Here is a 27,783-nt window from a genome sequence, read left to right as displayed (position 1 = left end):
GGAGCAGATGAGCAGGGTACATTCTGGGCCACTGGGGCGGCCCTGTCCTCCTGAGCCAGAAACAAGGGGGACCTGGGTCAGAGGCTGACTGCCTCTCTAAAGGTGCCCCTCAATGTGTGAGCCCCTCTGAGTGTCAGCTGAGGTGTCCTGAGGGGCTCTGGGACAGCAGGAAAGATGTGGTTGGTGAGTCACGGAGGGATGAGGGGTCACGGAGGGGCTCTCACTTTGGTTGTGGGCCTTTCTCCCTGAGAGAAGGAGGTCCATCCGGATGTAACTGGGGTCTAGTCCATAATAAAGGTGAAAGGGCAGAGTCATCCACTCTGGAGTCTTCTAGAAGAAAAACTTATTTCTTTGTCCCTTTTTCCTTATACCTGCCCCGCCATAAAATCTCCATAAAATAGGGATTCTTGGCTAAATTCAAAGGGTGGTAATTAACGAGAAGCGTAAAGCCAAGAATTCTAAATTCCTTTGATCTGCAAAATTATACACTTGGTGAGGAGTCAACTAGTTGAAAGATTATTTGAGGGAATTTCTAGTATGTGACATGAGCCTGACGAGGGAACTAGTGAGCACCTCCTCCTAGCTTCTGCAGACCAGAAGGACAGACAGGGCTTAAATTAGAGCAGGAGGGATTTAGGGCAGACTTTTGGAGAATGTTTTCACTTCTAATAATCATAAAGTGCACATGAGTATGTTATCGAAAAGGATTAGGCCTCTGTCCCACCACTGCCTTTAAGGCAAGGAGTAGTTTCTTGGTTTTCAGTCCCAGCCACACTGGCGGTGGCCTCTGTTTTTAAAAATACTTCTTGTATACAAGGAAGCATAATTGCCATGCAGCATCATATCTGCAGTGCCACTTGCGTTACCCCAGGGGCTTATCAACAGCAGCATCTGGAATCAGTCAGCAGTCAAGCAATCAGTCAGTATGGAAGGTTGTATTATACATGCAGCATTGTGGGAAGAGGAGTAAGATTATCAAGATAGAGCATCTCACAGATGATGAGGTCATTCACCAGAAAAACAGTAATAGCAACAAACGCAATGTACCTTCTGTTTGCCTGCCTTTTAATAGTTATTACCCAATCTAAGGCCACTGCTTTTAGTTTTGCAGATTGTGTATAGAAATATATCCTTTAGAGCTGAGCAGTGGATAACCTGCCCCACCATTCATGGCAACCCTGTCACTCATAGAATATCATTTAAAGCTTTGCAGGTATAGAATTCCTTTTACATTTTAAACTGACTTCACATTCACTCGGTCCTCCTGACAGTTTTGTGAGATTGCAGGGTCCGTGTCGTTTCCCCCAGACTACAGATAAGGAAACCAAGTCCCAGAGAGAAGCTTGGACTGCTCTAGGTGGCTAGAAGAATAAGATTAGGAACCAGAGCTGGTAGTTCTTGATGCAGGGCCATTGCTGTCAGCCAAACTCACTTAATCCAGGCTTTCAGGAACACATCTGGGGTGTAAGAGACAGGCTATTGGGGAGTCACTGGGAGCTGAGATAGGAGCTGAGTAAGGGCCTCCTGTACCCTCCTCACCCCTGCCCAGCCCCTCATGGTAGCTAGGTCCCCACTTCATGCCCCTCCTCTCTTCCCCTAGATTTGAGCGGGAGCAGAATGATACCTTCATCATGGAGATCCTGGACATCGCTCCATTCACTAAGATGCGGATCCGAATTGATGGCCTGGGCAGCCGGCCTGAGTGGTTCCTGGAGAGGGTAAAATGTCTTCCCTCCACCCTTTCTGCCCAGCCCTTCTTCCTGCTCTTCTGTGTTGTCAGTGGACCTGGTTAAAGTGCAGATGTCACTTTAGAGGGTTATTACACGAGCCAGGCTCCCAGCAGGAACTGGGGCAGCAGAGGCTTTAATGGTGGGCACTTCAGGCAGGAAGGCAGGAAGCTTTCGGTTGCCCCTGTGATCGCACATTAGGTAGCTGCCTCTTTTTCCATCTTGGGCTCTGCTCTCCCCCACTCAGTCCTCTCCTCTCCCATCCACCAAAAGCTATCTGTTTTGAGTCCCCTCAGGCTCCTACGTCCCTGTTCTGCCATTAACAGATTTTCCTTGAACCAACAATATGGTGCCCACACCAAGGACAGTCTGGCAGACTTCAGGTGTTTATGGCTGACAGTGGTTTTGTTCGTCCGTTCTTCTGTCATTCGCTCTGCAAACGTTCCTTGTGCACAGTGATAGGTACCTCTCAGAAACACGTTTGGATTAATTCTCCATTTCCAAATTTCCAAACTAAGGTGGTCACAGTAGGGGCTTCAGACCCTGTGCAAGTCATACAGAGCAGGGTCTTTGTTTGGAGAGTCTAGGTCAAAAGAACTCATCTCAGGTCTGGAGTCGTGGGTCTTTGGGGTTCAGCCAAGGGGGATGCATTAGCAGGTGGGCAGCTGATGGAAGTGAGGGCAGGTGTTCCCACACTGGCTCCCTCACCCAGATCCTACTGAAGAACATGAATACTGGAGACCTGACCATGTTCTACTATGGAGACTGGCTGTCCCAGCGGAAGGGCAAGAAGACCCTGGTGTGTGAAATGTGCGCTGTCATCGATGGGGAGGAGATGATGGAGTGGACCTCCTACACTGTCTCAGTTAAGACCAGTGACATCCTGGGTGAGTCGGTGGGGCCCTCCCGTCTCCCAGTCCCACATCCCACTACCCTTGCCCTTCCTCAAACTCGGGCCCAGGCCAGGGCACTTTTCTTTGGATGACCTTCCAAATTTTAGTCAACACAAGTCCTTTCCACCATATGTCACTGTCTGTCTGAACAAAGTAGTTCTCCCAGTTACTGAATTGGCTCTGTCCCCCATCCCCCAAGGCAGTCTGGGAGAACATGATGAGGCAGTGTGGTCAGAACTTTTGAAAGCTATGCAGGAGCTTAACTCAGAGGCCCTCTGTCTTCCTACTGCTGTCCCATGCCCCTCACGCAGATGCTGTGCATCTCAGAGGCCCTTGGGTTCCTTCCCACATCTGTGTGCTTGGCAGCCATCTTCTGTGTGCCAGCTTTAGGCCTTGGGTCTTAGGATGGAGATATGACCCTGGGCCCTTATGAATCTGACATTCTAGCACAGCCGTGACATGAAGCTCTGCCCAAGGTCTGCATAGGAGCTGGGGAACTCACAAGAGGGTGCCTTACCCAGTTGGGGATAAAGGGCAAGGGTCATGGAGGGCCTCCCAGAGGCAATGCCAAAGTCTAGTCCAGAAATACAGACAGAAGCCACTGAGGCAGATGGAACACCAGATGAAGGGTCGTACGAGCAAAAATACTAGTGTTTGCAAAGGCCTGAAGCTGAGAGGGAACACGCTCTTATGGAGGCAGTGTCTCCCGCCTACCCTTCTCTATATCAAACCTGCTCTCCAGGAGCTGTTGCGAGGAATATGGCAAACTCATTCACACTGATTATAAATGACTAGTGAGGGATTGAGCCTGTTTGGTCCTAATAGCTTACATGTTCAACAGAGAAGCATTTAGCCAAAGAAATTAGGCTCTCCTGGTAGGATCTCAGGCACAAGTGATGGGTTATATAGCTGGTAAATCTGTTGGCACCTCCCTTCCTCCTTGCTCTTGACAGTGGAACCTTCACTCCTTTTGGTGGAAGTTCCAAGTGTCCACATGTTTTGCACCCTCCATCTCCTCATGATGTGTTCTCAGAAAATAGTTGATAAGTTCCTTAATAACCATGGGGGGGTGTGTCAGGAAACTTTCATGGAGCCACCTCTTCCAGAAGCATCTCTTTTTTTTTTAACTAGGGTCAATACCTCTATTTGGCTTAAGCAGATGCTATGAAGCTCTAGTGTAGACTGTCAACCAAGCGTAGATCTGGGGAGCAAGGAACTTTCCTATTTCCCTCTGAACCCACATTGTGCAGGAAGGAGTCTGTACTTCTAAACCACAAAGCCAGTGTTCATGGCATACCTTTTAAGTATGGGTGCATTTCCCCCAGAAATAAATGAGTTCTTGCACTAAAACCACTCATACTTGCTAACCAGGACTCCAGTTAGCTCAACAGCATTTACAAGGTACAGAGATAGGACGAAGGATAGAATTGGAGACCCAGGGGTCCCAGGAAACTAACCAGCCCTTTCCAACCTCACCCGTGGCCTCATCAACATTAAACTTCCCATCCGCACCGCTGGTGCTTCCAAGGAAGCCAGGATGGAGACCGGGAGAGTAAATGGGCTGTACGTTGGAAAGGCTAGCACCTAGAGCCTCTGTCTTTGCACCCCAGGAGCAGGCACCGATGCCAATGTGTTCATCATCATCTTTGGGGAGAATGGGGACAGTGGGACCCTGGCCCTGAAGCAGTCAGCCAATTGGAACAAGTTTGAACGGAACAACACGGACACGTTCAACTTCTCTGACATGCTGAGCCTGGGCCACCTCTGCAAGCTGAGGGTCTGGCATGACAACAAAGGTAACTCCTGCTCAAGGTCAGAGGTGGTGGGGATGGCAGGCCCCAGCTCTCCACCTGAGCCCTTTCCCGTCCCCCTGGCTGCATGTTGACCTTTTACTGCAGGGTGACAGGCAACTAAAAACTGTTGATTGTCACCATTTTTACACTTGCATCAGTTAGAAAATGTCCTATGTTTCTGGACAAATTTTAGAAATCAAGCTTCGTTCCTAACACCATTTTCTTGTTCACTGCTCTTCCCCTAATGCCTATCACATTGCCTGGACTATAGTAGGGACTTGATATAGTTTTAATGGAATTTATTTATAGCCATGTTTCACTCTCTCAGATCCATTTCTGGTCTGTTCATGCCTCAGTCACAGGAAACCCACATTTCTCTGGAAACAGAGTTTCCCCCATGCCTAATACTTCAAAAATTGAGTCCTGGCCATGAATCTCAGGATCATGATTAGGTCCTCTAATACCAGCTTCCCCACCTTTTCCCCAGCACTGACTGTGCACATATCTAGACTTGCTCATTTTTCTTGGTGCATTTTTCTTTTATGCCAAAACTTGACTGCCAATTATTTCGTATTTCCTCACAGTCAAAACCCTGAAAGAAAAGGGAGGCCCCTCAGCACCATGGACAGCTGCATACAGGTCCTACTGTATTGTTGGCTGCTGCTTACTGTGGTTTATTACATGCCAGACTCTTCAAAAAGCTTGGTTCCTCTCTTGGTAACTGAAGACTATCTGATTGCCTTCTTCCTATAATGGCTCCTGGGCTTAAAGAAACCCAGAGGCACCAATATTATCCTCATTCCTTTGAAAGCAGAGAAGTGGGCCTCCTCGCCTCCAACCAGAATTTGGATCTGAAAGCAGGGAAAGGAAGATGTCTGTATCCTCACTGAACCCAAGTGGTTGGGATACTAGGGTCAGGAGAGGTACAGGGAAGTCCAGGTTCTGTGCCTAGCTTCCTCTTTATAGTAACTTTCTCCTCCATAGATGGAAGCTTAAATGTTAATATAAGCCAAGACAGCTAAATATGTCCTTAAGCGCTCTCTCTATGCCACATTTTTTCATATTTAGTTTAAAAATATTCAAGCTACATTATGCTTCCCTTGCATAGCAATTTATGAGGACAAAAATATTTCATTTGAGAGCCTTCCACCAAAAAAAGTTGTAGATCTCTGAACAGATACCATATAAGTTACAAACATTTAGTTAACTTAATAGTATGGCAGTTATCTCTTTCCTTGATTCTACCTTTCCATCTTTTCTGTTTATCCAGCAATTTTTTAATGAAAAGATTTAAGCCTGCACAAAAGTGAGGGAAATAGTATAATCAACTTCCACATACCCATCATGTAGATTCAACAGTTATGACTTGTCATACTTGCTTTTCTCTTTTCACTTTTTCTTTTTCTTTCTTGTTTTCTTTTTGGTTGCTATGTTTCCCTTTTAAAAATGGACACTTCTATTTTTTTAACGTTTTTCCATCTCCAAGAGACAGAGAGAGACAGAGCATGAGCAGGGGAGGGGCATAGAGGGAGACACAGAATGCGAAGCAGGCCCCAGGCTCCAAGCCGCCAGCATGGAGCCCGACGCGGGGCTCGAACCCACAAGCCGTGAGTTCATGACCTGAGCTGAAATCAGCCACCAACCAACCAAGCCACTCAGGCGCCCCAAAAATGCACATTTCTAAATGAAATCCAGTGCCACTACACTTAAGCATGACTTCCTTGTGTCGTCCAATTTCCACTCCGTATGCAAATTTCCTTAATATGAAAAATGTCTTTGTATTTTGATTTTGCTTGAATCTGGATGAAAATAAGGTCCACACACACTGCATTTATCTGTGACTTCCCCTTAGTATCTGTTAATGCAGAGCATGCTGACTCCCTTTATTTTTTTTCATGCTATTGGCTTGTCGAAGGAAGTGGGCCCAATGATCTGTAGCATGTCTCTATTCTGGACCTGCCTGTCTACTTCTTCATGGCGTCACCTCCTCTTTATTCCCCATATTTCATACAATCTGGAAGTCAGCTCTAAAGGCTTGCCTGGATTCAGGTTCAACTTTTTTTGGCAAGAATACTTTATAGGTGATATCAGGACTTCTTTACAATGGGAATCGTGTATTTCACATTACACCACAGTAGCTCTACTCTTCCTGATTCTCCCATCCAATAGTGGGTGCAGGGACTATCAGCCTGGTTACCCCAACCACCGCCCCCACCACCAGTCCCATAACTCTTCATCTAATGGCTTCATCCAGTAATGATCAATTAGGATTACGAATGGTGATTTTCTAATTGTCCTTTCTTATCCACTTACTAGCTAGAATGCTTTTGTAAAAAAAAAATAAATAAAATATAATTTCACAAGAGGAGACTGTTTAAGAAACAGACTCGCTCATAATAGGTTTCAGATGACTCGCTGTGGATCCCCAGGGTCTCCACTCTCAGGCTAGTGCTGGCCACACAGTTAGCCAAGCTGTAACTGTGGGTTTGTCTTCACTAGTGAAAGCCAACCATGTGATATCAGCCTTCCCAGAGCTACCTGTTCCCAGCTACATGTTTGATAAGTTCTTCGTGGAGCTAATTGTGGTAGGATCCCTGTCAATCACATCCAATATTTTCAAAACAAGACAACTAAATCAGCAATGAAAAAAATGCTGAGGGTGAAGTGTGCTTCATCTTAAAGGAGTTAGAGTTTTTACCGTGGTATTTACCATGAAAGGAACGGTTTGTTTATTTTCATAGAATTCTAACTTGAGAAAAGAATTTGGGATGGGTGAGGCGATGCCATGCTTTCAGAGGACAAGGTGAAGGGAAGTGCAGTGGGGTGGGAAGCAACCTGCCACCAAGCACCAGGGCAACATGGGCCGGGAAGAGTCCTTCTCTGGTTGTCCATGGATAGAGTTAAAGCCAGCCCAGAATCCACCCTTCCCTTCAGCCGACGGCTTTCCTCTGTCACCACCTTGCTTGGAATCCAGGAGATGAAATTCAGGAGTGAAACCTACCTGGGGTGTAAGGCAAGATGAATAGTGTGTTCCAGCAACAGAAATGATCTCATGATGACCCACCTCTCCAATGAATGCCATCCCTCTCCACCAACACTCATGCATACACACACACTCACACACTTATAATTCCCATTGACTCCCACTGGTCATTTTGTCATGATGTGATATGATAGAAAGACCATCATCCTGGAGTCAGAAGAGATGGCATTAAGCCAGTGATTCTCAGGGTGTGGCTCTGGGACCAGCAGCATCAGCATGACTGGAGAACTAGTTAGGGATGGAAATTCTTGGACCTCACCACAAACCCAGTCAATCGGAGTCTCTGGGAGAGGGGGGCCTCAGTAATCTATTTCCACAAGCCTTCCAGGTGATTGCACTGCAGGTGCTATTTCTCAGCCTTGGATACACATTGAAATCACTGGGCAGCTTTAAGGACTATTGATACCTCGGTCCTACTCCAGAGATTCTACTGTAGGTGATTTGGGTAAGGCCTGGATAGTAGAATCAGCCTCTCTCTCTCTCTCTCTCTCTCTCTCTCTCTCTCTCTCTCTCTTTCTCACACACACGCCTTCCAAAAGGACCAACATTTTGGCTTCTCATTCTCTGCCTTCCTTTTTACTTGCCTCGCCCTTTCTCTGTTCCACTCTGGAATCCTGTAAGAGCCACTCCAGCAGGTCTTATGGACATCATTTCCAGACTGAACACATTGGGGACTATTAAGCAGGTTAATTAGTTTCATGATATTATCAGGAATCATCTCAGAAAGCAACCAATTTATAACCTTATGGGAGGAACTGGCCCTAGTGTAGAAAAGTAAAACGATTATTGAGATTTTTTTAAAAGTTTATTGATAACATAACTCACCACTCTTTTAACTCAACAGAAGTGTTTTAAATTTTAGCATAATTGTTTTAGCACTCATTGTTTTCCACTTCAGTTGAGATTCACATTTAAAAAAATATATGAAGTACTTTTTAAACCCAGAATTGAAGTATCCTAGGACTGCCAATATGCATGCCCTGCCCAGAGCCTCCACATCTGTCACCCACCCCAGAAGTCCCGTGACTGAAGTGTGTGCCCATCTTTCTGTGTCTTTGTGCTTGTAAGACCTTAATGCTTTTGGATCTACAGATGTTGCTGTCGGCAGATGTTGCCGTGGGCAGTGTCCAGTCCTAGAGAATGGCTTTTTGGTGCGGACATTGGAGTGGTCCCCACACCCCCTGGTGACCTTAGAGGGCCAGACATTAGAGTAGAGCACATACAAGCCTTCCTTGTGAGGTTGCCTTGTGAACATACGTTGAGCAGCACGTATCATCACCATAACCTGTCACACCACTGGATTTCCCCCCACTGGTGGCAGGTGCTTTGGCTCTCAGAGTGCTCAGGGACTTGGAAGGGTGGAGAGTAACTGAACTGGTGCATGGTACAAATAATACGCAGCTGCCACAGCAAATGCACACGGACTTATACTTGATGGCTGTGATCTGGGGGGAGCACTTTTGAAGGACGCCCTGCCAGTTAGAACAGAAGTAGCTGTATGTTCAATATTAGGCCAAGACCGTTCAAGTTTCACATATACCCTGACAAAATAGCAGCTTCTTATTCATTCTGTAACTGCCGAACAGCCAAGGTCCTCAAAGTCCTAACATACACATTCAGCATCCACTGAGCAGGTACTACCTGCCAGTCGATATGCAAGTCATTAGGGAAACAAAAACAAGTAAGACCAGGTCCCTGTCCCCAGAAGCTCGTGGTCAGGAGAGGAGACACATGTAAACAGTGATGACACAGGGTGGTCAGGATGTGGCCAAGGCAGGTGCAGGGAGCTATAGGAGCAAGGAGGACATCAGATACAGGCCTCCTGAGCAATCAGGGAACACCAGGGAAGGCTCCCCAGAGGAAGTGATGCCTGCAGTGATTCTGAAAGGATAATGGGCATGAACTAAGTGGATACTGGCGTCAGGAAGCAATAGGATTCATCGTTCAGCTGTGTGAACTCCCAGGAAGTCAGTGACCCCACTGTGAATCTGACGAAGGCCATGAGCCCTCTCCCTGGTGAATGTGGAATTATGTATAGCACAATTTCTCAGGGCCCTTAGACTGCTTCATGCCCATACGCAAATCCTCCAAGGGCCCATGAACCCCAGGTTAAGGATTTTGCAAAGAGAATTATATGCTCGGGGCTAGAGGAGCCCTCAGAGATCGTCTAACCCACCTCCTCATTTCGTTAACAAGGAAACCAAGGCCCAGAGAAGACAGAGAACTTGTGCGGGGCCACACGGCCAGTGGGCTGGGGGTAGCAGAAAGGTGAAAGCGCATTCAGCTCCCAATCTCCATCACGTATTTTCCCCAGGGATCTTTCCTGGCTGGCACGTGAGCTACATCGACGTGAAGGACAACTCGCGTGATGAGACCTTCCGCTTCCAATGTGACTGCTGGCTCTCCAGGAGTGAGGGTGACAGGCAGACACTCCGCGACTTTGCCTGTGCCAACAACGAGATCCGTGATGAGCTGGAGGAGACCAGTACGTGGCGGGGTGGGTGGGGGTGGGCACCCAGGTGTGATTCCTGGGCTGAAGCTTCAGAGTTAAATGCGAGGTAGCTCAGGACGGGATGGAAATGGTGTTGGTAAGTCTGAAGGAGAGACCCTTATAGCTGGAGGGGAATCAGACGTGCAGTGAAGGAAAGAGTCTTGGGAAGGTACATAAATAAACACCCTAAATGTTACTCGGTGAACTTGGAACAGCCAGGACACTGCTACCAAATCTTGGCCCCAATCACGGGGATTAATTAGGTAGCAGGAAAAACACTGGGGACAAGCTTACCCCGTCCCGAGGGCCAGGCTGGGCACTTTGGTGGGAAGCCTTCTCTGGGTTGTTTTTATATCATGGGCTCCATACAATTGGTACCTGTGGCCACAGCTGACAGATCAAGACTTCTGGAAACAGAATTTGCAGGGGGAGCCAGCATCCCCATCGGCCACTTTCTTTGATCCTTCCTCAGGTGATATTTAAAGGGAAAGAGTTTAAATTGATCCCTAAAGTGGCTGGCCATCCAGGACTGGGGAGTTGTTTCTTTAATACAGATGCCGGGGTCTGGGTCCAACAGATTCAAAGAAACCTTATCAAAGGCAGAGCCTGGTGTAAAGAAAGGATTTTTTAACCTTAGTTTTTAAGGGAACACTAACTGCAGTAAGGGGTGAACCCTCAAATCTCAATGGCTTAACAAACCAAAATGTATTTCTCACTCATGTGATAAACCATACAGTGTGGTTGTTGGCAGGAGACCTTCCACGCTGTGATTGGGGGATCCAAGCTCTTTTGATCTGTGTCTCTGCCATTTTCAACATTCTTGGAAAAGGGAAAAGAGTGTGGAGTAGGCATACTCCCCTACCTTCTTAACGAATTGATTGACTTTCTATTGGTGAGAACTAATCACTTGACTCCATCTAGATGCAGGGAAATGTAGTGCCCAGGTGGACAGCCCCTGGGGGTGGGGGGAAAGGAAAGGAAGCACGGATCTCTGGTAGAAAGCCCCCCCCCCATGTTGGCCACACCATCCAAACTACCCAACAATGAGATTAGCGGCTCTCAGAGGTAGTGAGCCCCGTGTCCCAGGGAGCATCCAAAGGAGGGGCCAACCACCCCCTTGTCAGGCTTACTGCACAAGGATTCCTGCCCTAATTCAGAGTGTGGACTCCCAGCTTCTGTAAACCACACTCAGCTGAGGAATTACTGGGTGCCCAGTTTCATTGTAGATGCTGTGAGTGGCACACACCACTTTGTGACCTCCAGTTTGTGTTGACCTTTGCACATGGTAAGTCTCCCTGTACAACTATAAGCTCCCAGAGGTCAGGGACAGAGTCGCTCATTGTTGTAGCCTTCTGCAGCTCTGTAGGCTTTGGGACTTGGTGTGCTGTCACCGCTCAGGGGATGGAAGAAGAGGCGGTCCTTTTCCTTGGAGCCTCATAATCCCGTTAGAGGGAGACGCTGAAGCCCCTTACGCGGTAGGAATGCTTAAGCCCCTGACCACGTGCCCACATAAGCGCTAGAGGCTCCTCGGGCCACTGGCGTCCAGGGGAGGAGAGATTCGTGATGCTCAGAGCATAATCACTGCGTCTCCTTCACAGATTTCCTGCCAAACAGCTGCTAAGACCTGCGAGGGTTGAGTTGGCAGGGAGATTGCAGAGGGGAGGCGGCACTTGCGTTAGTTCCGGAAGGATGTTACAGACTGGAGATTGGACGGCAAGGGCACGGAGCCCGGGAGCCGGCCTGGATGACTGGTCTTTACTGAGAGGCTGTGGAGGGCAGAGGGGCACCCTCTAGGAGTCCATAGAGGGACAGACGGCCACACCTGTGTCCTCAGATTGGAGGGTCATCCTGGGGAGAGCCACGGACACAGCCGGAGCCGAATATCCCAATCCTCAGCTACCTTTATTTAACCATTTGGCAAAGATTTACTGAGCACCTACTAAGTGCCACAGCCTATTCTGAGTTCTGGGACACACCAGTGGATAAAAAAAAAGACCCTGCCCTTGTGGCACTTACTCTCAGTGTCTGTGACCCCTGGGGCGCCTCTGAGCACTCAGCTTGTGAGAACAACACCCTCTCATACTCAAACAGCTTCGTCTGTGCAAAGCACTCTACACCTCTGTTCTCATTAGATCCTCACAGTCCTACTCCCACCCCGTGAGCTAGATAGGGTACAAACTCACACCTCTATCCCATGGGTAAGGAAAACAAAAACCCAGAAAGGCGAAGTGACACAGCTAAGGCCCATTCACAGCTGGTACAACCCAGGTGACCTGATTCTTAGACCGGGGCTCGCTGCACCGCTGCTGGCTGCCTTGTCTTTATTGGGCCTGGCTGCTACTCCAGATGGGTCGATTGCCCCACCTGCCTCGGCCCCCTGTTCCCTACCTTCACCTCCAACTCCTGTTAGCAGCTCCAGAAGCTGCTCCCAGCCCTCTTCAAGCACCTGCCTCTACAGATGACTCCAATGCGCAGCAGAGCTGAAAGCCATTGGCAGCCTTTAAATAACACTGACATCTGGGTCCTACTCCCAAATTCTGTTGCGATTAATCCGGAGTAAGGCCTGGGCAATAGGATTACCTGCTCATGCGTGCACACACACATGCATGCACACTTGCACATGTGCCCACCTGGTCACGCTCACGCGCGTGCACACATACACCCTTGGGAGGACAAAATAGATCTGTCTCGCTGGGACGTCCTCCAGCAGGACCGGTGCTTCCCTCTTTACAGCCCTTCCCCTCCCTTTTCTCCCTCCCTTGACACCTTTAGGGCTGCTCAGTCAGCCTTCTCTGCAACATTTCCAGACCAAATATAGTCCGTTTTGATGGCCAGCTCCCCAGGGGTGGGGGACTTCACCGCATCACCGGGCAGCTCTAGAAGATGCTAGAAAACCCATCTTTATACTCACGTTCTTGAAGCTTCCATTCTTTGGCAGTCCCAGTGGAGTCAAACAGAAAATTTCAGGAGTGGCCAGGACTCGTGGCTGTGTGCGCCTGAACCCCAGACCTAAGCTGGCTCCAGCAGAGAGGAAGCGTGTTGCTTCCCAGAACTCCAAGGCTCGGGCGGAGCTGGTTTCCACTTGGCTGTCTCCAGAGGCTCCAGTCATTTCAGTACATCCCCGTCTCCCCTTTCGTCTCAGCTCTGCTTCTTCCTGTGCATCGTGGGAAGACGGCCACTGGGAGCCCCAGCCCCACAGCCTTCTTAACAGCCTCAGTGGAAGGGGAGAGTGTCTCCCAAGGGAAGATTCTGGCTGGCCATGCAAGCCACACTGCAGGAGCTCCTTAGAGTGGAGACACTCCTGACACTGTGAGGTGGGCAAGGTGATCTGGAGCAGGAAGTTCCGGAAGCCCACTGCCGTCCTGCTGGCACCCCACAGCGTCATGTGCCCCTGCAGTTCTTGCCTCGGGATGAACACCTGTTTATCCAGTACCTGCCCACATGATGGGGGGGCCCTCAACTATTCGCTCATCTCCCTCTGCAGATGCCATGCCCAGAGCAAGATTTCAAGGGTGGTCTGCTCTCCTCTCTCCTGTCTTGCCACTTGAACTACACTCATGCCCCAAGAGCCTGTGGTGGCTTTGCTGGCGGCCCCTTAGTGCTGGTGCCTCACACGATGGCTGCTGAGCCCCTCTCTCCAGCTGAGCTTGTCCTGTGGGTGTGCTGGCCCCACGGATGACCTTACACTGATCCCCACTAGCCTGGGCTCCCCACTGCCCCCATTCTTTCAGGTCCCTAACGCTCCTCTGTCCGTTTCCCCCCAGCACCATAGACACAAAGTTGAGAATCACGCCGTCCACATTTGTATCAAGCTGTCGATGAAATACTGGGAAAGGAGGCAAGGTGAATGAACTACGCTCATTGAAACTTCTTCTCCTCAAAAGACCACAGATGCCCCTGGCAACATTTGTTCCTAATCTCTCTAAACGTCTTTGCTGATGTACTTTAACCCAGGACCATCAGGGAAGAATGGTCTGTTTGCACCCCACCTGCATTTGTTCTCAAATCTCAGACTTGAGTTCACCTAGTGAGCCCGTGGGTTCCTAGCGCCCCTGCCTCCTCCCCCAGGCGCTGACAAACCACGTCCTCAACAAAGCCCAGGACCCACTTTGAACTCACGGGTATTGGGTTTGCAGAACTCACCCCACCCTCTGTGGGGAAAGCGGACCGGCCGTGAGACCTGACCGTGGCTCGGCCATCGGTCGGCCCCGGCCTCCTGGGCTGGGGTCTATATGGACCCACAGAGCCCCACCTTCTTCAGGAGTTCTGTGCTGTCCGTGGCTTTCCTGCCCTCTCGTCGGCGACCTGCCTCTTTGTCAGAATTGCTTCCACGCGTCTCAGCAGCACGCACTGTCCTGGAGAGAAGCCGCCAGGGCAGAAGGGCTAGCGATACACTGAGCTACAGACACAGCGGCGCCTCGTCTCCGTTGTCTGTATCACGTCCCTGGGAGAGCCGGGCGGAAAGAGCTGTCCTGTGCATCCAGAGTCCCAACCCCTCAACGAGTCCTTTACTGTGGCAAGAGCCATATGCACAGGGAACACTCTGACCGACATTGGTTGTGTCCCGTGTGCCAGCTCTGAGTCTGGCCTGGTCCCTTGGGAGTGGGAGCTGGGTCCCGTGAACTCCCATCCCCTCCCCCCCTCAGTCTTTGCCTGCGCTCCTCCCTCTGCCTAGAACCTCCTTTCATCTTCCGCAGACGGGAATCCTGGCTCCGTCTTCAAGCACAAGCTCAAACGCGACCTCCTTCCTGAAGCTTCCTGTGGCCCAACCATTCATTCATTCACTCCACAAATACTTATTGAGTTCCTGCATGCCAGGCACTGTTCTGGGCACTTGGGATCTATCAGTGAGCAAAACGAAGTCCCCTGCCCCCCTGGAGCTCACATTCAGGTGGGAGGGGAGTACAGGAAACAATAACATAAGCAGCAAACCACATAGCCTGTTAGGAGGTAGCAGGTGATAAAGAGAATGTCATGGAGCCCCTTAAGGCCACCCGGGTGCGCTGGGGGCAGGCGAGTTGCCATCTTAGGGTGGGTGGGGTGATCTCCACGAGCAAAGTGAGAGAAGTTGGAAGCACTCCAGGGGAACAGTCACCCCAGGGCTCCAGGGACAGCAGGGGGGCAGAGGGGCCGAGTGGGGGGGGGGGCAAGAGGGAGAGCAAATGCGAGGAGACAGAGCTGGGAGAGGTAATGGGCAGCTCATTTGTCCTCTCATCTGGAGCTACTTCAGCCCCTTGTTGCAAGGTTAGCACATCCCATCTGTGGCCTGTGGTAGTCAGTGTGTGCCTGGGGCTGCAGGTGGAGCTCTAGGGCGCCCCCCCCCCCCCAGTCTAGCCCCATCCTGACCCTTAGCACCGACATAACAAATGTTGCTGAGTGAATGCAGACATGCTCAAACGAGGCGCAGGGGAGGGGTGCAGTGGTGCTGGGTGCGACTCGGCCTTGAGACAGGGCAGAACCTGGCTGTGTGTGGATAGGGCTCAGGGCTCTCCTGGAGTCTGGACTGCCTGTAGCTTCCCCCTCACTTCTCCCTCTCTGCCCTCTTTCTGCACAGGATCTCCGTTTTGCATCTCGGGGTGGGGTGGGGGTTGCTGTCCATCCCTGAGATCCAGGCCCCAGCACCTGTCCCAAAAAACTCCCCACCCCCCGCTTCCTGGTGTTTCACTCCCAGCGGCTCCATGGTCACCAGGCAGAGTGGCTGCTCTATAAATAAAAGACATGCTTACGGTGGCCAGACTGGGGCAGGTTTTTGTTGTAGTGCCTCCTTGTGGGGACTCCAGCCTATCCCCAGGCTGTGGTCTAAGATCAGATGGAGGACAGAGAAGCTGCTTCCCCCAGCTGACCTTCTCCCACCTTCTCCGCTGCAGCCTACGAGATCGTCATAGAAACAGGCAACGGAGGCGAAACGAGGGAGAACGTCTGGCTCATCCTGGAGGGCAGGAAGAACCGATCCAAAGAGTTTCTCGTGGAAAATTCTTCCCGACAGCGGGCCTTTAGGAAGTAGGAAGAGGGGGTTCCCACTGGGGAGTGAGGGGGGAAGGGTGGGTAAGAGAGGGACCCCCCAAATCAACCCCCTTGGTGGGTGCCCTAAGTATGCAAATGGGCCTAAACTGCAAGCACTTAATTGAGTACCTACTTTGTGCCAATCCTATGCGAACTCCTACGGATGGAGTTCCTGTTTCAACAGGAGATTTATAAAAGGGAAAGGGGGAGATTGCCACGCAAAGAGAGGCCAGTATAAGAGAGGAGAATTTAATTATTCCAACCACTAAAAGGAGAGGATAATTCTGTAACCAGACAGAGGTGCCAATATCACCACCGTGGCAATCCTACTACAATATATCAATATATTAAAGTAGCACATTGTACACCTTACATTTACACGGGTTTGTGTCAAATCTATTTCAGTTTTAAAAAGTTAATGGACAGCTACAGCAAACATTAGTAATTAATTAATTAAAGAGAGCCCGCTGTGCGGCAGGACCAGGAATCATTGCGGACCCCATCCAAGTCCGTGCAGACCTCACAGTCTAGTCTGCAAGGGAGCCGTGTAAGACAGCACAGACTAAGTTCTACTTAGGAGGAGGAAGGGAGGAGAGAGCCTCTTAGATGCTTTGTAGGAAAATCAAAATCGGGTCTCGGGAAAAGGTGCTTCTCACCCCTCCTGGTTGACAGGCACAGCCGGGAAACCTCAACTTCTCCTCCACACCAGAGCCACCCCTGAACTGCCCAGATGCCCACTTCATTTCCCCGCTCCCCCAGAACTGCTTACAGAAGTCTCCCCCTCCTGTGACCCACTGCACCTTGCATCTGAACTCCCTCTGCATCGGGATGAAGTATGAGCTCCTTAGACTGGCACCCGCAGACCACCACAGATGGCCGCACCCCACCTTTTCCATGGCGGCTTCCCTGACTGGACCCCAACTGCAGCCGAGCCAACACGCCCCCCACAGATGCCTCCTTGCCCTCAGTCCCCATCCCATGACTTCGCCAAGTCCACCTCAGGGGCCTCTTCCCTCCCTCCCTTTGCTGTGCTCTCTGAATCCCCACCACCCTCCCCAGCCTAACCCTCAGGGCCTCGCCCTCCTCCCACCTCTGTCTGCTTCATGATGTTACCACCCCCTCCTGCTGGGACCAGGCTGTGGTTGTCTTGTTCCAGAATGACACTGAACCCCTCCAAGAATGCAGGGCTGGCATCAGGTCATGGTTGCCATTCTATCCCTCCTCCTTAGACCAGTGCCTGGAATGCAGTAGGCTTTCAATAAAGGCTCACTTCCTACAGCGGACATCGGCATCTCTTATTAGAGGCCATGCTTTTGTGTCCTGCAGGGGGACCACGGACACGTTCGAGTTTGACAGCGTCTACTTGGGGGACATTGCCTCCCTCTGCGTGGGCCATCTCGCCAGGGAGGACCGGTTCATCCCCAAGAGAGAGCTGGTCTGGCACGTCAAGACCATCACCATCACCGAGATGGAGTACGGCAACGTGTATGTACCGTGCCTCCACCCCTCCCCCCGGAAGGGCTGCTCTCTCCGCACAGAGGGACGGGGCTAGACCACGGGCAAGACGCCAGGACCCAGGGAGCTGTCCCCTTCGAGGCCACCTCATTCAGGAAACTTACGAGATAGGGAGGGAAAGGCAGCCGTACTGTTTTGGAGCTTTCTGAGCCATAGGCCTACCCTCAGAGGCAGGGACTCGGCCAGATGAATCTGAGGCCTCCAGCCTTTTAATCCAGGGACGCTTCCTTGGAAGAAGTAAGCCAAACAAGACCAGACAGCGGACGCTTCCCTTCCCTCCCCCTCCCATCACTGCGCGATGACAAAGAAATACAGCTTTGAAGCCTGATGCTTCCACTGGCACAGTGAAAGCCCTGCCATCCTTGTGGGCAGAGTGGGGATCAGAGCCCAACTGGAGTAATCCCATGGCCCACCTGCCTCTGAGGACCCCGGATAAGGAGCTTTGCATTTCCCCCACCAGGGCCTTCTGGAGACTCAGGCATTTCTGAAGGATTAAGGGTTTTAGTTACCTGGGTAACAGTCCACAGCCATCAGTTTTTCTAATTAAAACCACTTGGTTACCACATTGGATGCCAGAAAGAGCCCCGAGGCCCTGGAAGGCAGGAACAGCAGTGTGAAGGCACCGGGAGAGGAGGAAGGGGAAGCCGAGGGCAGTGCTTGCCTCTGGGAGGCTAGACCCGAGGAGTGAGTGACAGGTGACACGTGCAGCTCCCGGGGCCAGCCTGTCACTGCTCGCTGGGTCACCCCCCAGAGCTGCTGCCACCCGCTCCCCGAGCTGGCCCTGCCCCTGGCGACGCCTTCACGGTGAGCACAGCAGACCGGTGCAGGCTCAACCGGGGCAGCGCCCTCGGCTGCCCTCTCTGGCCTCAGGAGCTCAAGTCGCTCAAAGCAGTGTCTGTCCACGCTCCACCTGTGACAGTAGGCTCCCTGGGATGCCCAAGCTTCCCCTTTGGGAATCGGTCAGGAAGGGTCCTGACTTGTAAACTTCTGTCTTGACCAACTCAGGCTGCCGTATCAAAATGCCACAGACCAGGTGTCTCCAATAGCAGACCTCTTTTTCTCGCAGTTTTGGAGGCTGGAAGTCAGAGGTCAGGGAACCAGCATGGTTGGGTGCTGGTGAGGCCTTTCTCCCTGGCTTGCCGCGTCGTCATGGCAGAGAGAGAGAGAGAGAGAGAGAGAGAGAGAGAGAGAGAGAGTGTGTTATCCATTGCTCTTTTAGTGAAAAACCAGCCGGTTACAGTAAATCCTGCCAGACTTGCTGGTCCTGGCTGCCTGGAGCGATTACTGATGGAGACTTGAGAGCTGAGACATAGAGGCGCAGAGGAGTTACCAACTCACCCAGCAAGTCGGGCCCAGGGCAGAGCCCCTTCTGCAACCCAGCACTAGTGGCCTGCCGACCACATCGAGTATTGCTACCGATACCACACCTCTGCAAGCCCCACCCCCCAAAAAAACCAAACGGTACAAGAAAATACAATATAATACAGTGCAACACTATGCAATAATAAGAAATAGTCTTCCCTCGAGTTAGCTTTAAACCAGCCATGGTGGCTGTAAGAAAGACACAGAGCCAAAAATCTCAGCACCACTAAGCACCTTCCAGTCTCAGAAGGAAGGGGAAATACAAGCTCAGCCCGGGAGCTTCCTACCCCACAGTCCTGGGGCCGAATTGTAGAATTTCTCATCCGGGGAAAGAAACCACCATTCCCACACCCTCAAAAGAGGGTGGCCTTTTGTCAGTATGTCACTAGGCCTGGAGGGGGAGGAAGGGATGTTCGTGGAGTGGGGGCTCTGCCCAAAGGGAAGGGGGTGCAGAGAGTCCAGACCCCGAATACTAGAACTGTCACCAAGTCAGCTGTGTGGCCTCCGGCAGTAACCCGTCACCTCTCTGTGCTGTCTCCCTCCGGGAAGAGAGCTGGATGTTCACTGGAGTCTGGCGCCGGGGGAAGGACGACAGGGGTCCAGCTCAGGGAGCTCTCAGAGGTCATAGTGCACCGGCCTGTGCAGGTCTCGAGCTTGGTTCCTTCCTGATGGATGGCATACATGCGTCCACAGTTCCTTTCCAGCCACCACATTAACCGTACCGTTCGGACTTCCAGGAGTTACAAATGAATTTAATCTCACTCTCCTGTAAACACAGGAGTCTCCAGTTTTCATCTTTCAGCCGGTTCCAGTGGTGACTCCTCCTTAGGGTGTGCCGTACCTTCTAAGGTTCTCCTTTGCACTGAGATCCTCCGGATTCGATGGAAGGCCACACCCAGGGGCTTTTGTTTCTTTCTTTCTTTCTTTTTTTAACCAAATATAACTTCATTGTTTTATCTCAATACCATATATAATACCCAGCCATTATAAAAATTCAAATAATACAAATCGTCTTTTAAGTAAAACTTCCCGAAAGCCCTACCCATCACAGACAGCCACCATATGAGTGTTTGGTGACCCCGCTCTCTCTGACACTTTTCTAACATCTCACAAACGGTGTTCACAGAAGTGTGATCCTATTTACATGTTTTTCAAATATATTTAATTTTCCATTTGTTATTTTTTGCTTTTGTCATTAGTCTTTCTGATGTCCCTACCCTCCTTTCCAGTGGATCTGCACCTAGAGTCATGACCCCACGGAGCCCTAGGGTCCCACATCTTGGTGATCTTATATGTATGAGAGATGTTTTCCTTATGGGTCTACTAGGGAATATTTTTCAGCCATTAAAAATAATGAATTAAATATGTACCAGATGACTTGGAGCGATTCCCGGGAAAAGCAAGATATGGGAAAACACATATTATATGATGCCATTTTGTAAAGGGAACACTGACATCCTACATATGTCTGTGTCTGTGTGGGTCTGTGCATGGTTGGGTGAAATGGAAGGAAATCTGGCAAGATACACCCGCAACTGTTCCATGGGTTATCTGAGGTAAAGGTGGGATGTGGAAGTGGAAAGGAAGGAGGGAAAAAGGAGAGAGAGCCAAGCGAAAAGGGGAAGAAGAAGAGTGTATTTAGAAAAACACGCATGTGATCACATGATTTGTGCATTTATAGAGAATTATGTATATCAGTCAGCATTTGCATAAAGAAATACATTTTTAAAGAACGTCTAAACAAAGATTGAAGTTATATCCCCCTCCGAGAAAGTGTGGTATGTAACAACAATCTGAATTTATCAAGTGATGAACTGGGGGAAGAGAGATCTCGAAACAGAATATGGATTTCCTGCCAGTGTCTTTCCGTGGCTGTCTCCTCAGGTGGCGAGGCAGGCTGGCTCTGGGCCCGCTCTGGCTCACCTTGGGCAGTGACTTAGTTTCCCCTTCTGTGAAATGGGAGGATGATGCCTGAAGCTCCGGGTTGTCATGGGAGCCGACGAGATGCAAGGGTGCAAAGCCCCGGTCGGCACTGAGGAAGCAAGCAGAAAATCCTGCTTTTTTTGCGGTTATGGATTTTCATCTAAAACGGATCTGACTTTGCACCACTGGGCACGCCTTTTTAGGGATGCATTCCTGAAGTCATCAGTCAGTGCCATCACAGCTTATTTCCAAAGCTGTTATAATATCAGCAGTTGGGAGTGGGAAGAAACCATAGCAGTTGTTCAGTTCAAACCTCTAGCATTGCCTATGGGAAAATCAAGGTCTGGGTAGGAGACGTGGCTTGCCCAAGGTCACAAGAGTAGCAGGTGGCAGGCTGGAGTAGACCCGAGGCCCCCTTGCACTCCACGCAGCATTTTCCCACTGTGCCTCCTGACTTCCTCCCTTGTAATTAATTATTAGACTAACTACCATTACCCAGAGGGTAAAATTGGGGGTGTGGAGGGTGGGGATAGAGAGGGGACATTTCGGTCCAAGACCATTACTCTTGGCCCTGTACTTGCTTCTGCTTATGGCACTGCTTCAGTAGAGGATTTTCTCTTACCCCTTGCACCCCTCAGACCATGAGCACGTGCATGTACGTGTTTTCACGCACACACTCATACTTTAACTCAGCCCAGTGCGAGGGATTTGGGACGTTTCCACTTGGCTTTGCCTGGATCGCGCAGCTGTCCCTGAAGGTGAGAATACCAGGTACAAACATTCATCAGTCCCTTTGAAAGAGCAAGGGGACCAGCACGGTTGGCACGGAGTGAGCTTAGTTAGACAAGGCCAGGTGCTCGGTCAGAAAGGCAAACGGCAGGCAGAGGGTCCAACCACATAGGGTCTTGCAGCCCTTGGTAAGGTGGTGATTTTTACTTAATCTAAGAAGCCATCGGAAGGTTCTGAAGAGAGGAATTACATTCTCGGACTTACATGTCCACGGGGTCACTTGGCTGCTGTGGAAAGAATGGACCACAGATAGCAGAAGCAGGGAGACCAGCTAGGAGGCCGATCTAGGAGGGAGGAGGTGGTGGTGACTTGGACCAGACGAGTGGCAGGACACATAGTGAAATACTGCATACTTTTTCAAGTGGCTGATTCTGGACCTATTTTAAAGATGGGATTTGCTGGTACATTTGATGTGGAGGGGGGGGGATGGAAACGAAAGAATCAAGGAGACACTGGAAGGGTAGAGATACCTCTCGCCGTGGATTTTAACACAAGACCCATCCTCATATTTTTTTTTTATTTTTTTTAATGTTTATTTATTTTTGAGACAGGGAGAGACAGAGCATGAACAGGGGAGGGTCAGAGAGAGGGAGACACAGAATCTGAAGCAGGCTCCAGGCTCAGAGCCCGATGCAGGGCTAGAACTCACGGACCCAGAGATCATGACCTGAGCCGAAGTTGGCCGCTTAACGGACTGAGCCACCCAGGCGCCCCCCCCATCCTCATATTTTAATGCAGACATTTCCGACCCCATCTCCTGCCACCTGAGGAAGGGATCATTCATGGCCCAGGGGGCCCGGGGGGAGGGTGAGAGCCTTGGCTGGTATCCACTGAGCCTCCTCTGTCCCTGCTAGGTACTTCTTCAACTGTGACTGCCTCATCCCCCTCAAGAGGAAGAGGAAGTACTTCAAGGTGTTCGAGGTCACCAAGACGACCGAAAGCTTTGCCAGCAAGGTCCAGAGCCTGGTGCCGGTCAAGTACGAGGTCATTGTGACGACGGGCTACGAGCCGGGTGCAGGCACCGACGCCAATGTCTTCGTGACCATCTTCGGGGCCAACGGGGACACGGGCAAGCGGGAGCTGAAGCAGAAAATGCGTAACCTCTTCGAGCGGGGCAGCACCGACCGCTTCTTCCTGGAGACGCTAGAGCTGGGCGAGCTGCGCAAGGTGCGGGTGGAGCACGACAGCAGCGGCTACTACTCGGGCTGGCTGGTGGAGAAGGTGGAAGTCACCAACACCAGCACCGGAGTGGCCACCATCTTTAACTGCGGCCGGTGGCTGGACAAGAAGCGAGGCGACGGGCTCACCTGGAGAGACCTCTTCCCTTCCGTCTGAGGGGCCGGAGGCTCTCGATCCCACCGTCTCGCCGGGATGCTCCTGACCACAGCCCGCTGCCTCCACCTTGGCTTTCAGCAGGCCTTTCTCAGAGCCTCCTGGGACCGGGACTGGGCGCCAGAAGGGTGGCATGGGTGGCGCGGTGGCCCGGAACTCCACGGTTCTCCGGAGGCCGCTGCAGGGGACTACTTGTGGGCCCCGCCCCTCCTCAGTCCCCTGGACCTACAGGAATCGATCACCGCGTGTCGGAATCCCTGGCTGCACAAAAATAACTTTCTGCGCTCTCTTTTCCAGTGACAGCAGTGGCCAGGCTGAGACTTGCCAAGTGTAGATGGGAAACTGGGGCTTCACCCAGGGGATAGAAGTGGGGAAGAGGAGGCCGTCGAGGTGGTGTATTTGAAGAGAAAACTAATTAACACGTTTTTCCCCCCAAAGCTGGGCTAATTAAATTTTTTACTGACCACACCCCACGAAGAACTCATCTTGGCATCTGCTCACGAAGAAATGCATCCTTTCCCCCAGTTTCAATGACTCCAGTGGCGAACAGAGAAAAGCAGCAGGAGGAAGTGTTTTAGCCCTGGCGGGGGTGGTTTATAAGCCTGCAAAAAGGTATGTGATTCTGTCCATCATTTATGGGAAACTCTGTGCCAGGTGCCCACTGGTTGTTCTAACCTGTGAGAACACAGTTGAGACCCACAGACCTGAACAGAAGGTGATGGGGCTGGGGGGGGGGCGGACAGAGAGGGACACAAAATAAAGGTGCAGTCTCTGCCCTCCAAGGGATATGACCTTGATGACGAGGCTGCAGGAGAAACACACACACACACACACACCCTCCCTCGTGGACAGTCACGAAGGGATCTGCAATGCAAGATCCTTGCAAGGCAGCAAGAGCGCCTCAGGTCTCAGCACCTGACTTCTGATTTTCCTGCCGAAGCAGGACTGAGTGGAAAGGAAGTCTTCCTATAGGAGGGCACCCCCCCACCCCCGTCACCCTGTGTCCTGTAGCCCAGACAGGTGTAAACTCTTATCGAGGCTGATGGGTCTAAAGCAACTTCCAGGAGCTCCCAGAGACCCTTGGAGAAAGGCTGAGTTTGCAAGCACTGGCTCAGAGGCAGCCAGAGAGCTTGGGCGAGCTTGGGCACATTATTTCATCTCCTGGGGCCTCAGTTTCCTCACTTGTCCAACAGGGACAATGATAGTAGCTACTGCATAGGTCGTCATACAGACTAAATAAATTAATCTGCGGGCAGTTTAATTCAGCACCTGCACTGAAGGGTATGTCCATCATGTTGAACAAGCGGGCCTCCGGGGAGCTGGGGTGGTGGGGGTGGGGGAGAAGTAATCATGAAACACCTTTATTTCTATCTTTTTCCGTGGAACTGGCCTCCGCCCAGACCCCACCTCCCCAGCACCCCCATGCCCCCGATGAACACTTAGCCAGGCCTCGGCTCTTCTGAACTCTTAGGTGGTAAAAAGTGCAGCCACCACCTTAAAAGTCACAAAGCCCATTACAGGTGTGCAATTTAAATGTCTGGCTCTGGGGGTGCCTGGGAGGCTCAGTCGGTTGAGCGTCAGGTCATGATCTCGCAGTTCGTGAGTTCGAGCCTGGCGTCGGGCTCTGTGCTGACAGCTCGGAGCCTGGAGCCTGCTTTGAGTTCTGTGTCTCCCTCTCTCTCTGCCCCTCCCCCACTCACACTCTCTCTCTCGAAAATAAATGAATATTAAAAAATAATAAATGTCTGGCTTTGATGTAAAGGCCAAAGTCAGGCTCAAAATTCATCTTCTGCCATCCCCCAACTCAGTGCTATCACGGGGGGACCAGAAGTGAAGGAGAAGGACACGCGTGTGTGTGCACACGAGTGCAACTGTGTGTGCAGGTGCGTGTGCGCACACGTGTGGGTGCTTGGGGGCGCCCCTCCCCCACCTTGCACTGTCACTCCTGCCCCCCTCTTGCTGACCACAGGTTCCGATCCCTTGGAGAAGGAAGGAAGGGAAGGATGCCTACGGGGGTTCTTTCTCCGTGCTTCAGCCTCCACCTGCCTTGTTTTTAGGACCTAAGACACCCAGATAGTTCCCGCGGCATCCTTTGCTCTGACGAACTCTGGGCATTCGGGCCACTCATCTCTGCTTCCAGCGGCCAGCCAGCCCATCCTTCATCCCTACGGTTTCTGTGGATGGGGCAGGATGCTATGCCTTCAAGCGAGGTGGACACATCCCCTCCCCGGGTAGCCCTGTGGAAGTCGCGGTCACTAGCGTTGGGTAAAAGGGCAGCCAGGAGGGAGGGGGTACTCCCAGGCCACCGACAGCAATCTTTGCGTGTCCTGTTCCCGTGGCCACGGCCTCCTCCTCAGCCTCTCCACTGTGTCTGAACCAGCTCAAAGTTGAAAACAGTCTTCCGCCATGCCCCCCGGCAAGCACCGTGTGCTCTCGCTGTGGAATGCGGCAGCTGTCGTCCGGTTGATCCTCCTGAGCTGGCACAGGGACAGCCCGTGTTATCATCCTGCTGCTGCCAGGTCCAGGGTGGGCTCACTTTTACCCAGGTGGGGCAGGCCTGGTTTGCCAACACAACCCACGGCCTCATTAGTCCTTTCCACCCCTTCCCTGCCTGCCTCCTCTGCCCCCCTAACAGGTGGCCTGAGACCCACGACCCTGCTGCTGTGAAGACCCCGTAAACAGTGGTCACACCTTTGGTGCACGAAGACGCACTTTGTTACCCACGAGGCACGTTCCCCCCAGCCCGGTTCCCTGAGTGCCGGGACCTGGGCCATCTCCATCAGGGGCGAGATGCCCACAGCTCCAGGTCCGGCGGGCTCCCCTCCAGCACCACCACACACACTGTCCTCCCCGCTGGGCCCCTGCTGAGACGGCGCCGTCTGCCTCAGGTCTCCTGCCGCCCGCCCAGCCACCCATCCCTCCACCATGTTCCCAGGCCTCATGCTAGTCCACTCTCTCTGCTCTGTAGGGGCAGAGCGGGCCTCTGACTCACCCACAGGTCCCCAGGGGCAATGCGGGGCTTGAACCAGGCCGTCTGACGCCCTTCACACTCCATGGAGGAGGTGGAGGAGGTGGGGGGAGAGGTGGATAGCCAGGGGAACACAGGGGCTTGCAGAATTCAACACCTGGCAGGTCCAGTCTCCACAGCCCTGCTTCTGTGGGCACCACCTTGCCCGAGGGAGTGTTGGGGCCCCCGGCCAGTCATGCCGTACCGCCCTCCTTTCTCCATCAGGCTGTGCTGAGGATGCAGGCAAAGGTGGGGAGCATCCCCTATAAGGTGGTTGGGGAGAAGGGCACTCTGCCCCGAGGAAGGAACGAGGGACACCCACGAGATGCTCTGCCTTTCAAGTCTGGTCTCTTCCTTGTAGGCTGTCCCAGGAATCCTCCTCTTGGAGGGCAGAAGGCAAGGCTGGGGTTAGGATAAAGCAAGCAAGAAGCTTTAAGGGAGCTCAGCCTCAGGCTCGTGCAAAGGCAGGGCTGCACCTGAGAGTGAGGCCCCTTAAATGTTGCCCCCCGGGCACCCGCCTTGCCTCCCCCTAGTCCTGGCCCCAAGCAGAAAGTTACTCTACCCGTAGCAGTGGCCAAGCTATGCACCCCAGCAGTCCGAATTCTGAGGCTGAGACCCAGCAGCCAGCCATGGCGAGGGTGAACCCTCTTGGGACGGTCCCTCCTGAACCCAGCTCGCCCGAGGCCGGGCTGCCACCAGAGTCCCAGGTCATTGCTGGGCAGTCGGCCATGGGCAGGAGGCACTACACGTCAACCCTCCAGCCAAGACAGAGCCCCTCACTGGAGCTCAGGGTGAAGGAAACGAAGGAATGGTCTCTGCCTCCCCCAGAGCCTCCTTTCCGTTCCTTCAGATCTTGCCAGAGCTGCTCCTTCCCTCCTCAAATCCCCCTGGCACCCACAGCTTGCTTTGTTGGAAACTTCTTCCTTATAAGGTTGGCTTCTTGAGTGACAAGGTTTTCTACCAGCTCCACATTTCCTCTCCTGATTTAGAGACAAGTCTCCATTAAAGAATATTTGGAGAGAAACTTAATTGCACTGCTTTCGAGTAACTGCTAACAAAGTATTTCCAAATAAATATCTCCAGGGGCCCACATCAAAGAAAAGATAAGACTCATTTGCAGTTAGCACAATCTATTTACATACAAACTGTTGCACCAAAGTCTAAAAAACACTTCTGCTCTTAAGTAGGTTAAACAAAAACCTTCCAATTTTATTTTCTCAGCTTTTTGGTTGAACAACCTTTTTCTTCCAAGATTTCGAGAAAAGTAAACTCGGTTTACTTTTATACGCCAGTTCAGTTACACGCCTTCTGAATTCTGATTGTGCGGGGTCCAACTAGATGAGGTCAGAAGTACTGTGGGTACCCCCCGCCCCGAGGACCCCTGGTGCTGTGTGTGCATCCTGAACAGGGGCCCCCATTTATCCAGCCCCTTGAAAGAGCATGGCACCAGGCGTCGACCCCTGGGGGGCACCAGGAGAAGGAAATGCCCTGAGCCTTCAAAGGCAAGGTAAGGGGCTTTGGAGAACAGGTCAGGGAGCCTCAGTTTTGGACAAAGGAAGTAAAGAGAGCCTATGAGAAAGAAGGAAGTCTTGGAGAGATGGGCCTGGAGAGTAAGGGAGGAAAGAGCATTTTCGTCCTAAATTTAACAAGGGGGATTTGGATGGGGCACCTGGATGGTGGGAGAGGTGGGGTTGCTTGTGAGCTGGAGAAAAGAGGAGTTCTGTGCTTCTGGCCTAGGAGCCTCAATGTGGCTTTTCTTCTAGAATCTCCCAACCGAATGAGGAAAGACTGTTACAAAGCGGTGATTCCAGAAGTCTTGGCTTTGAGGCCTCGGCTACTGGCTCTCCTACTGGACAAGCCATTGCTGGTGGCTGACCACGGGGGCGGGGGGGGGGGGGGGTCGGC

The 27,783-nt window shown here is 51.7% G+C and overlaps 1 protein-coding gene across 2 annotated transcripts in view; it reads left to right on the top strand.

Moving 5' to 3' along the window:
- LOXHD1 (lipoxygenase homology PLAT domains 1) overlaps positions 1–23,020 on the top strand; it is a 164,233-nt gene extending 141,213 nt beyond the window's left edge. For both annotated transcript variants that reach the window (XM_053205540.1, XM_053205539.1), the window contains 7 exons: positions 1,601–1,718; positions 2,440–2,614; positions 4,231–4,416; positions 9,771–9,941; positions 15,815–15,947; positions 17,277–17,435; positions 22,394–23,020. In XM_053205540.1, coding sequence (XP_053061515.1) covers positions 1,601–1,718; positions 2,440–2,614; positions 4,231–4,416; positions 9,771–9,941; positions 15,815–15,947; positions 17,277–17,435; positions 22,394–22,874 — 1,423 coding nt within the window. In that variant the 3' untranslated portion in view covers positions 22,875–23,020. The remainder of the gene's footprint in view (positions 1–1,600; positions 1,719–2,439; positions 2,615–4,230; positions 4,417–9,770; positions 9,942–15,814; positions 15,948–17,276; positions 17,436–22,393) is intronic.
- The last annotated feature ends 4,763 nt before the right edge of the window (positions 23,021–27,783 follow it).

The sequence above is a fragment of the Acinonyx jubatus genome, chromosome D3 (genome assembly GCF_027475565.1).
Source record: "Acinonyx jubatus isolate Ajub_Pintada_27869175 chromosome D3, VMU_Ajub_asm_v1.0, whole genome shotgun sequence".
Classification (NCBI taxonomy): domain Eukaryota; kingdom Metazoa; phylum Chordata; class Mammalia; order Carnivora; family Felidae; genus Acinonyx; species Acinonyx jubatus.
Note: the sequence above shows the minus strand (reverse complement) of the source record. Positions and strands in the feature narration are given on the sequence as shown.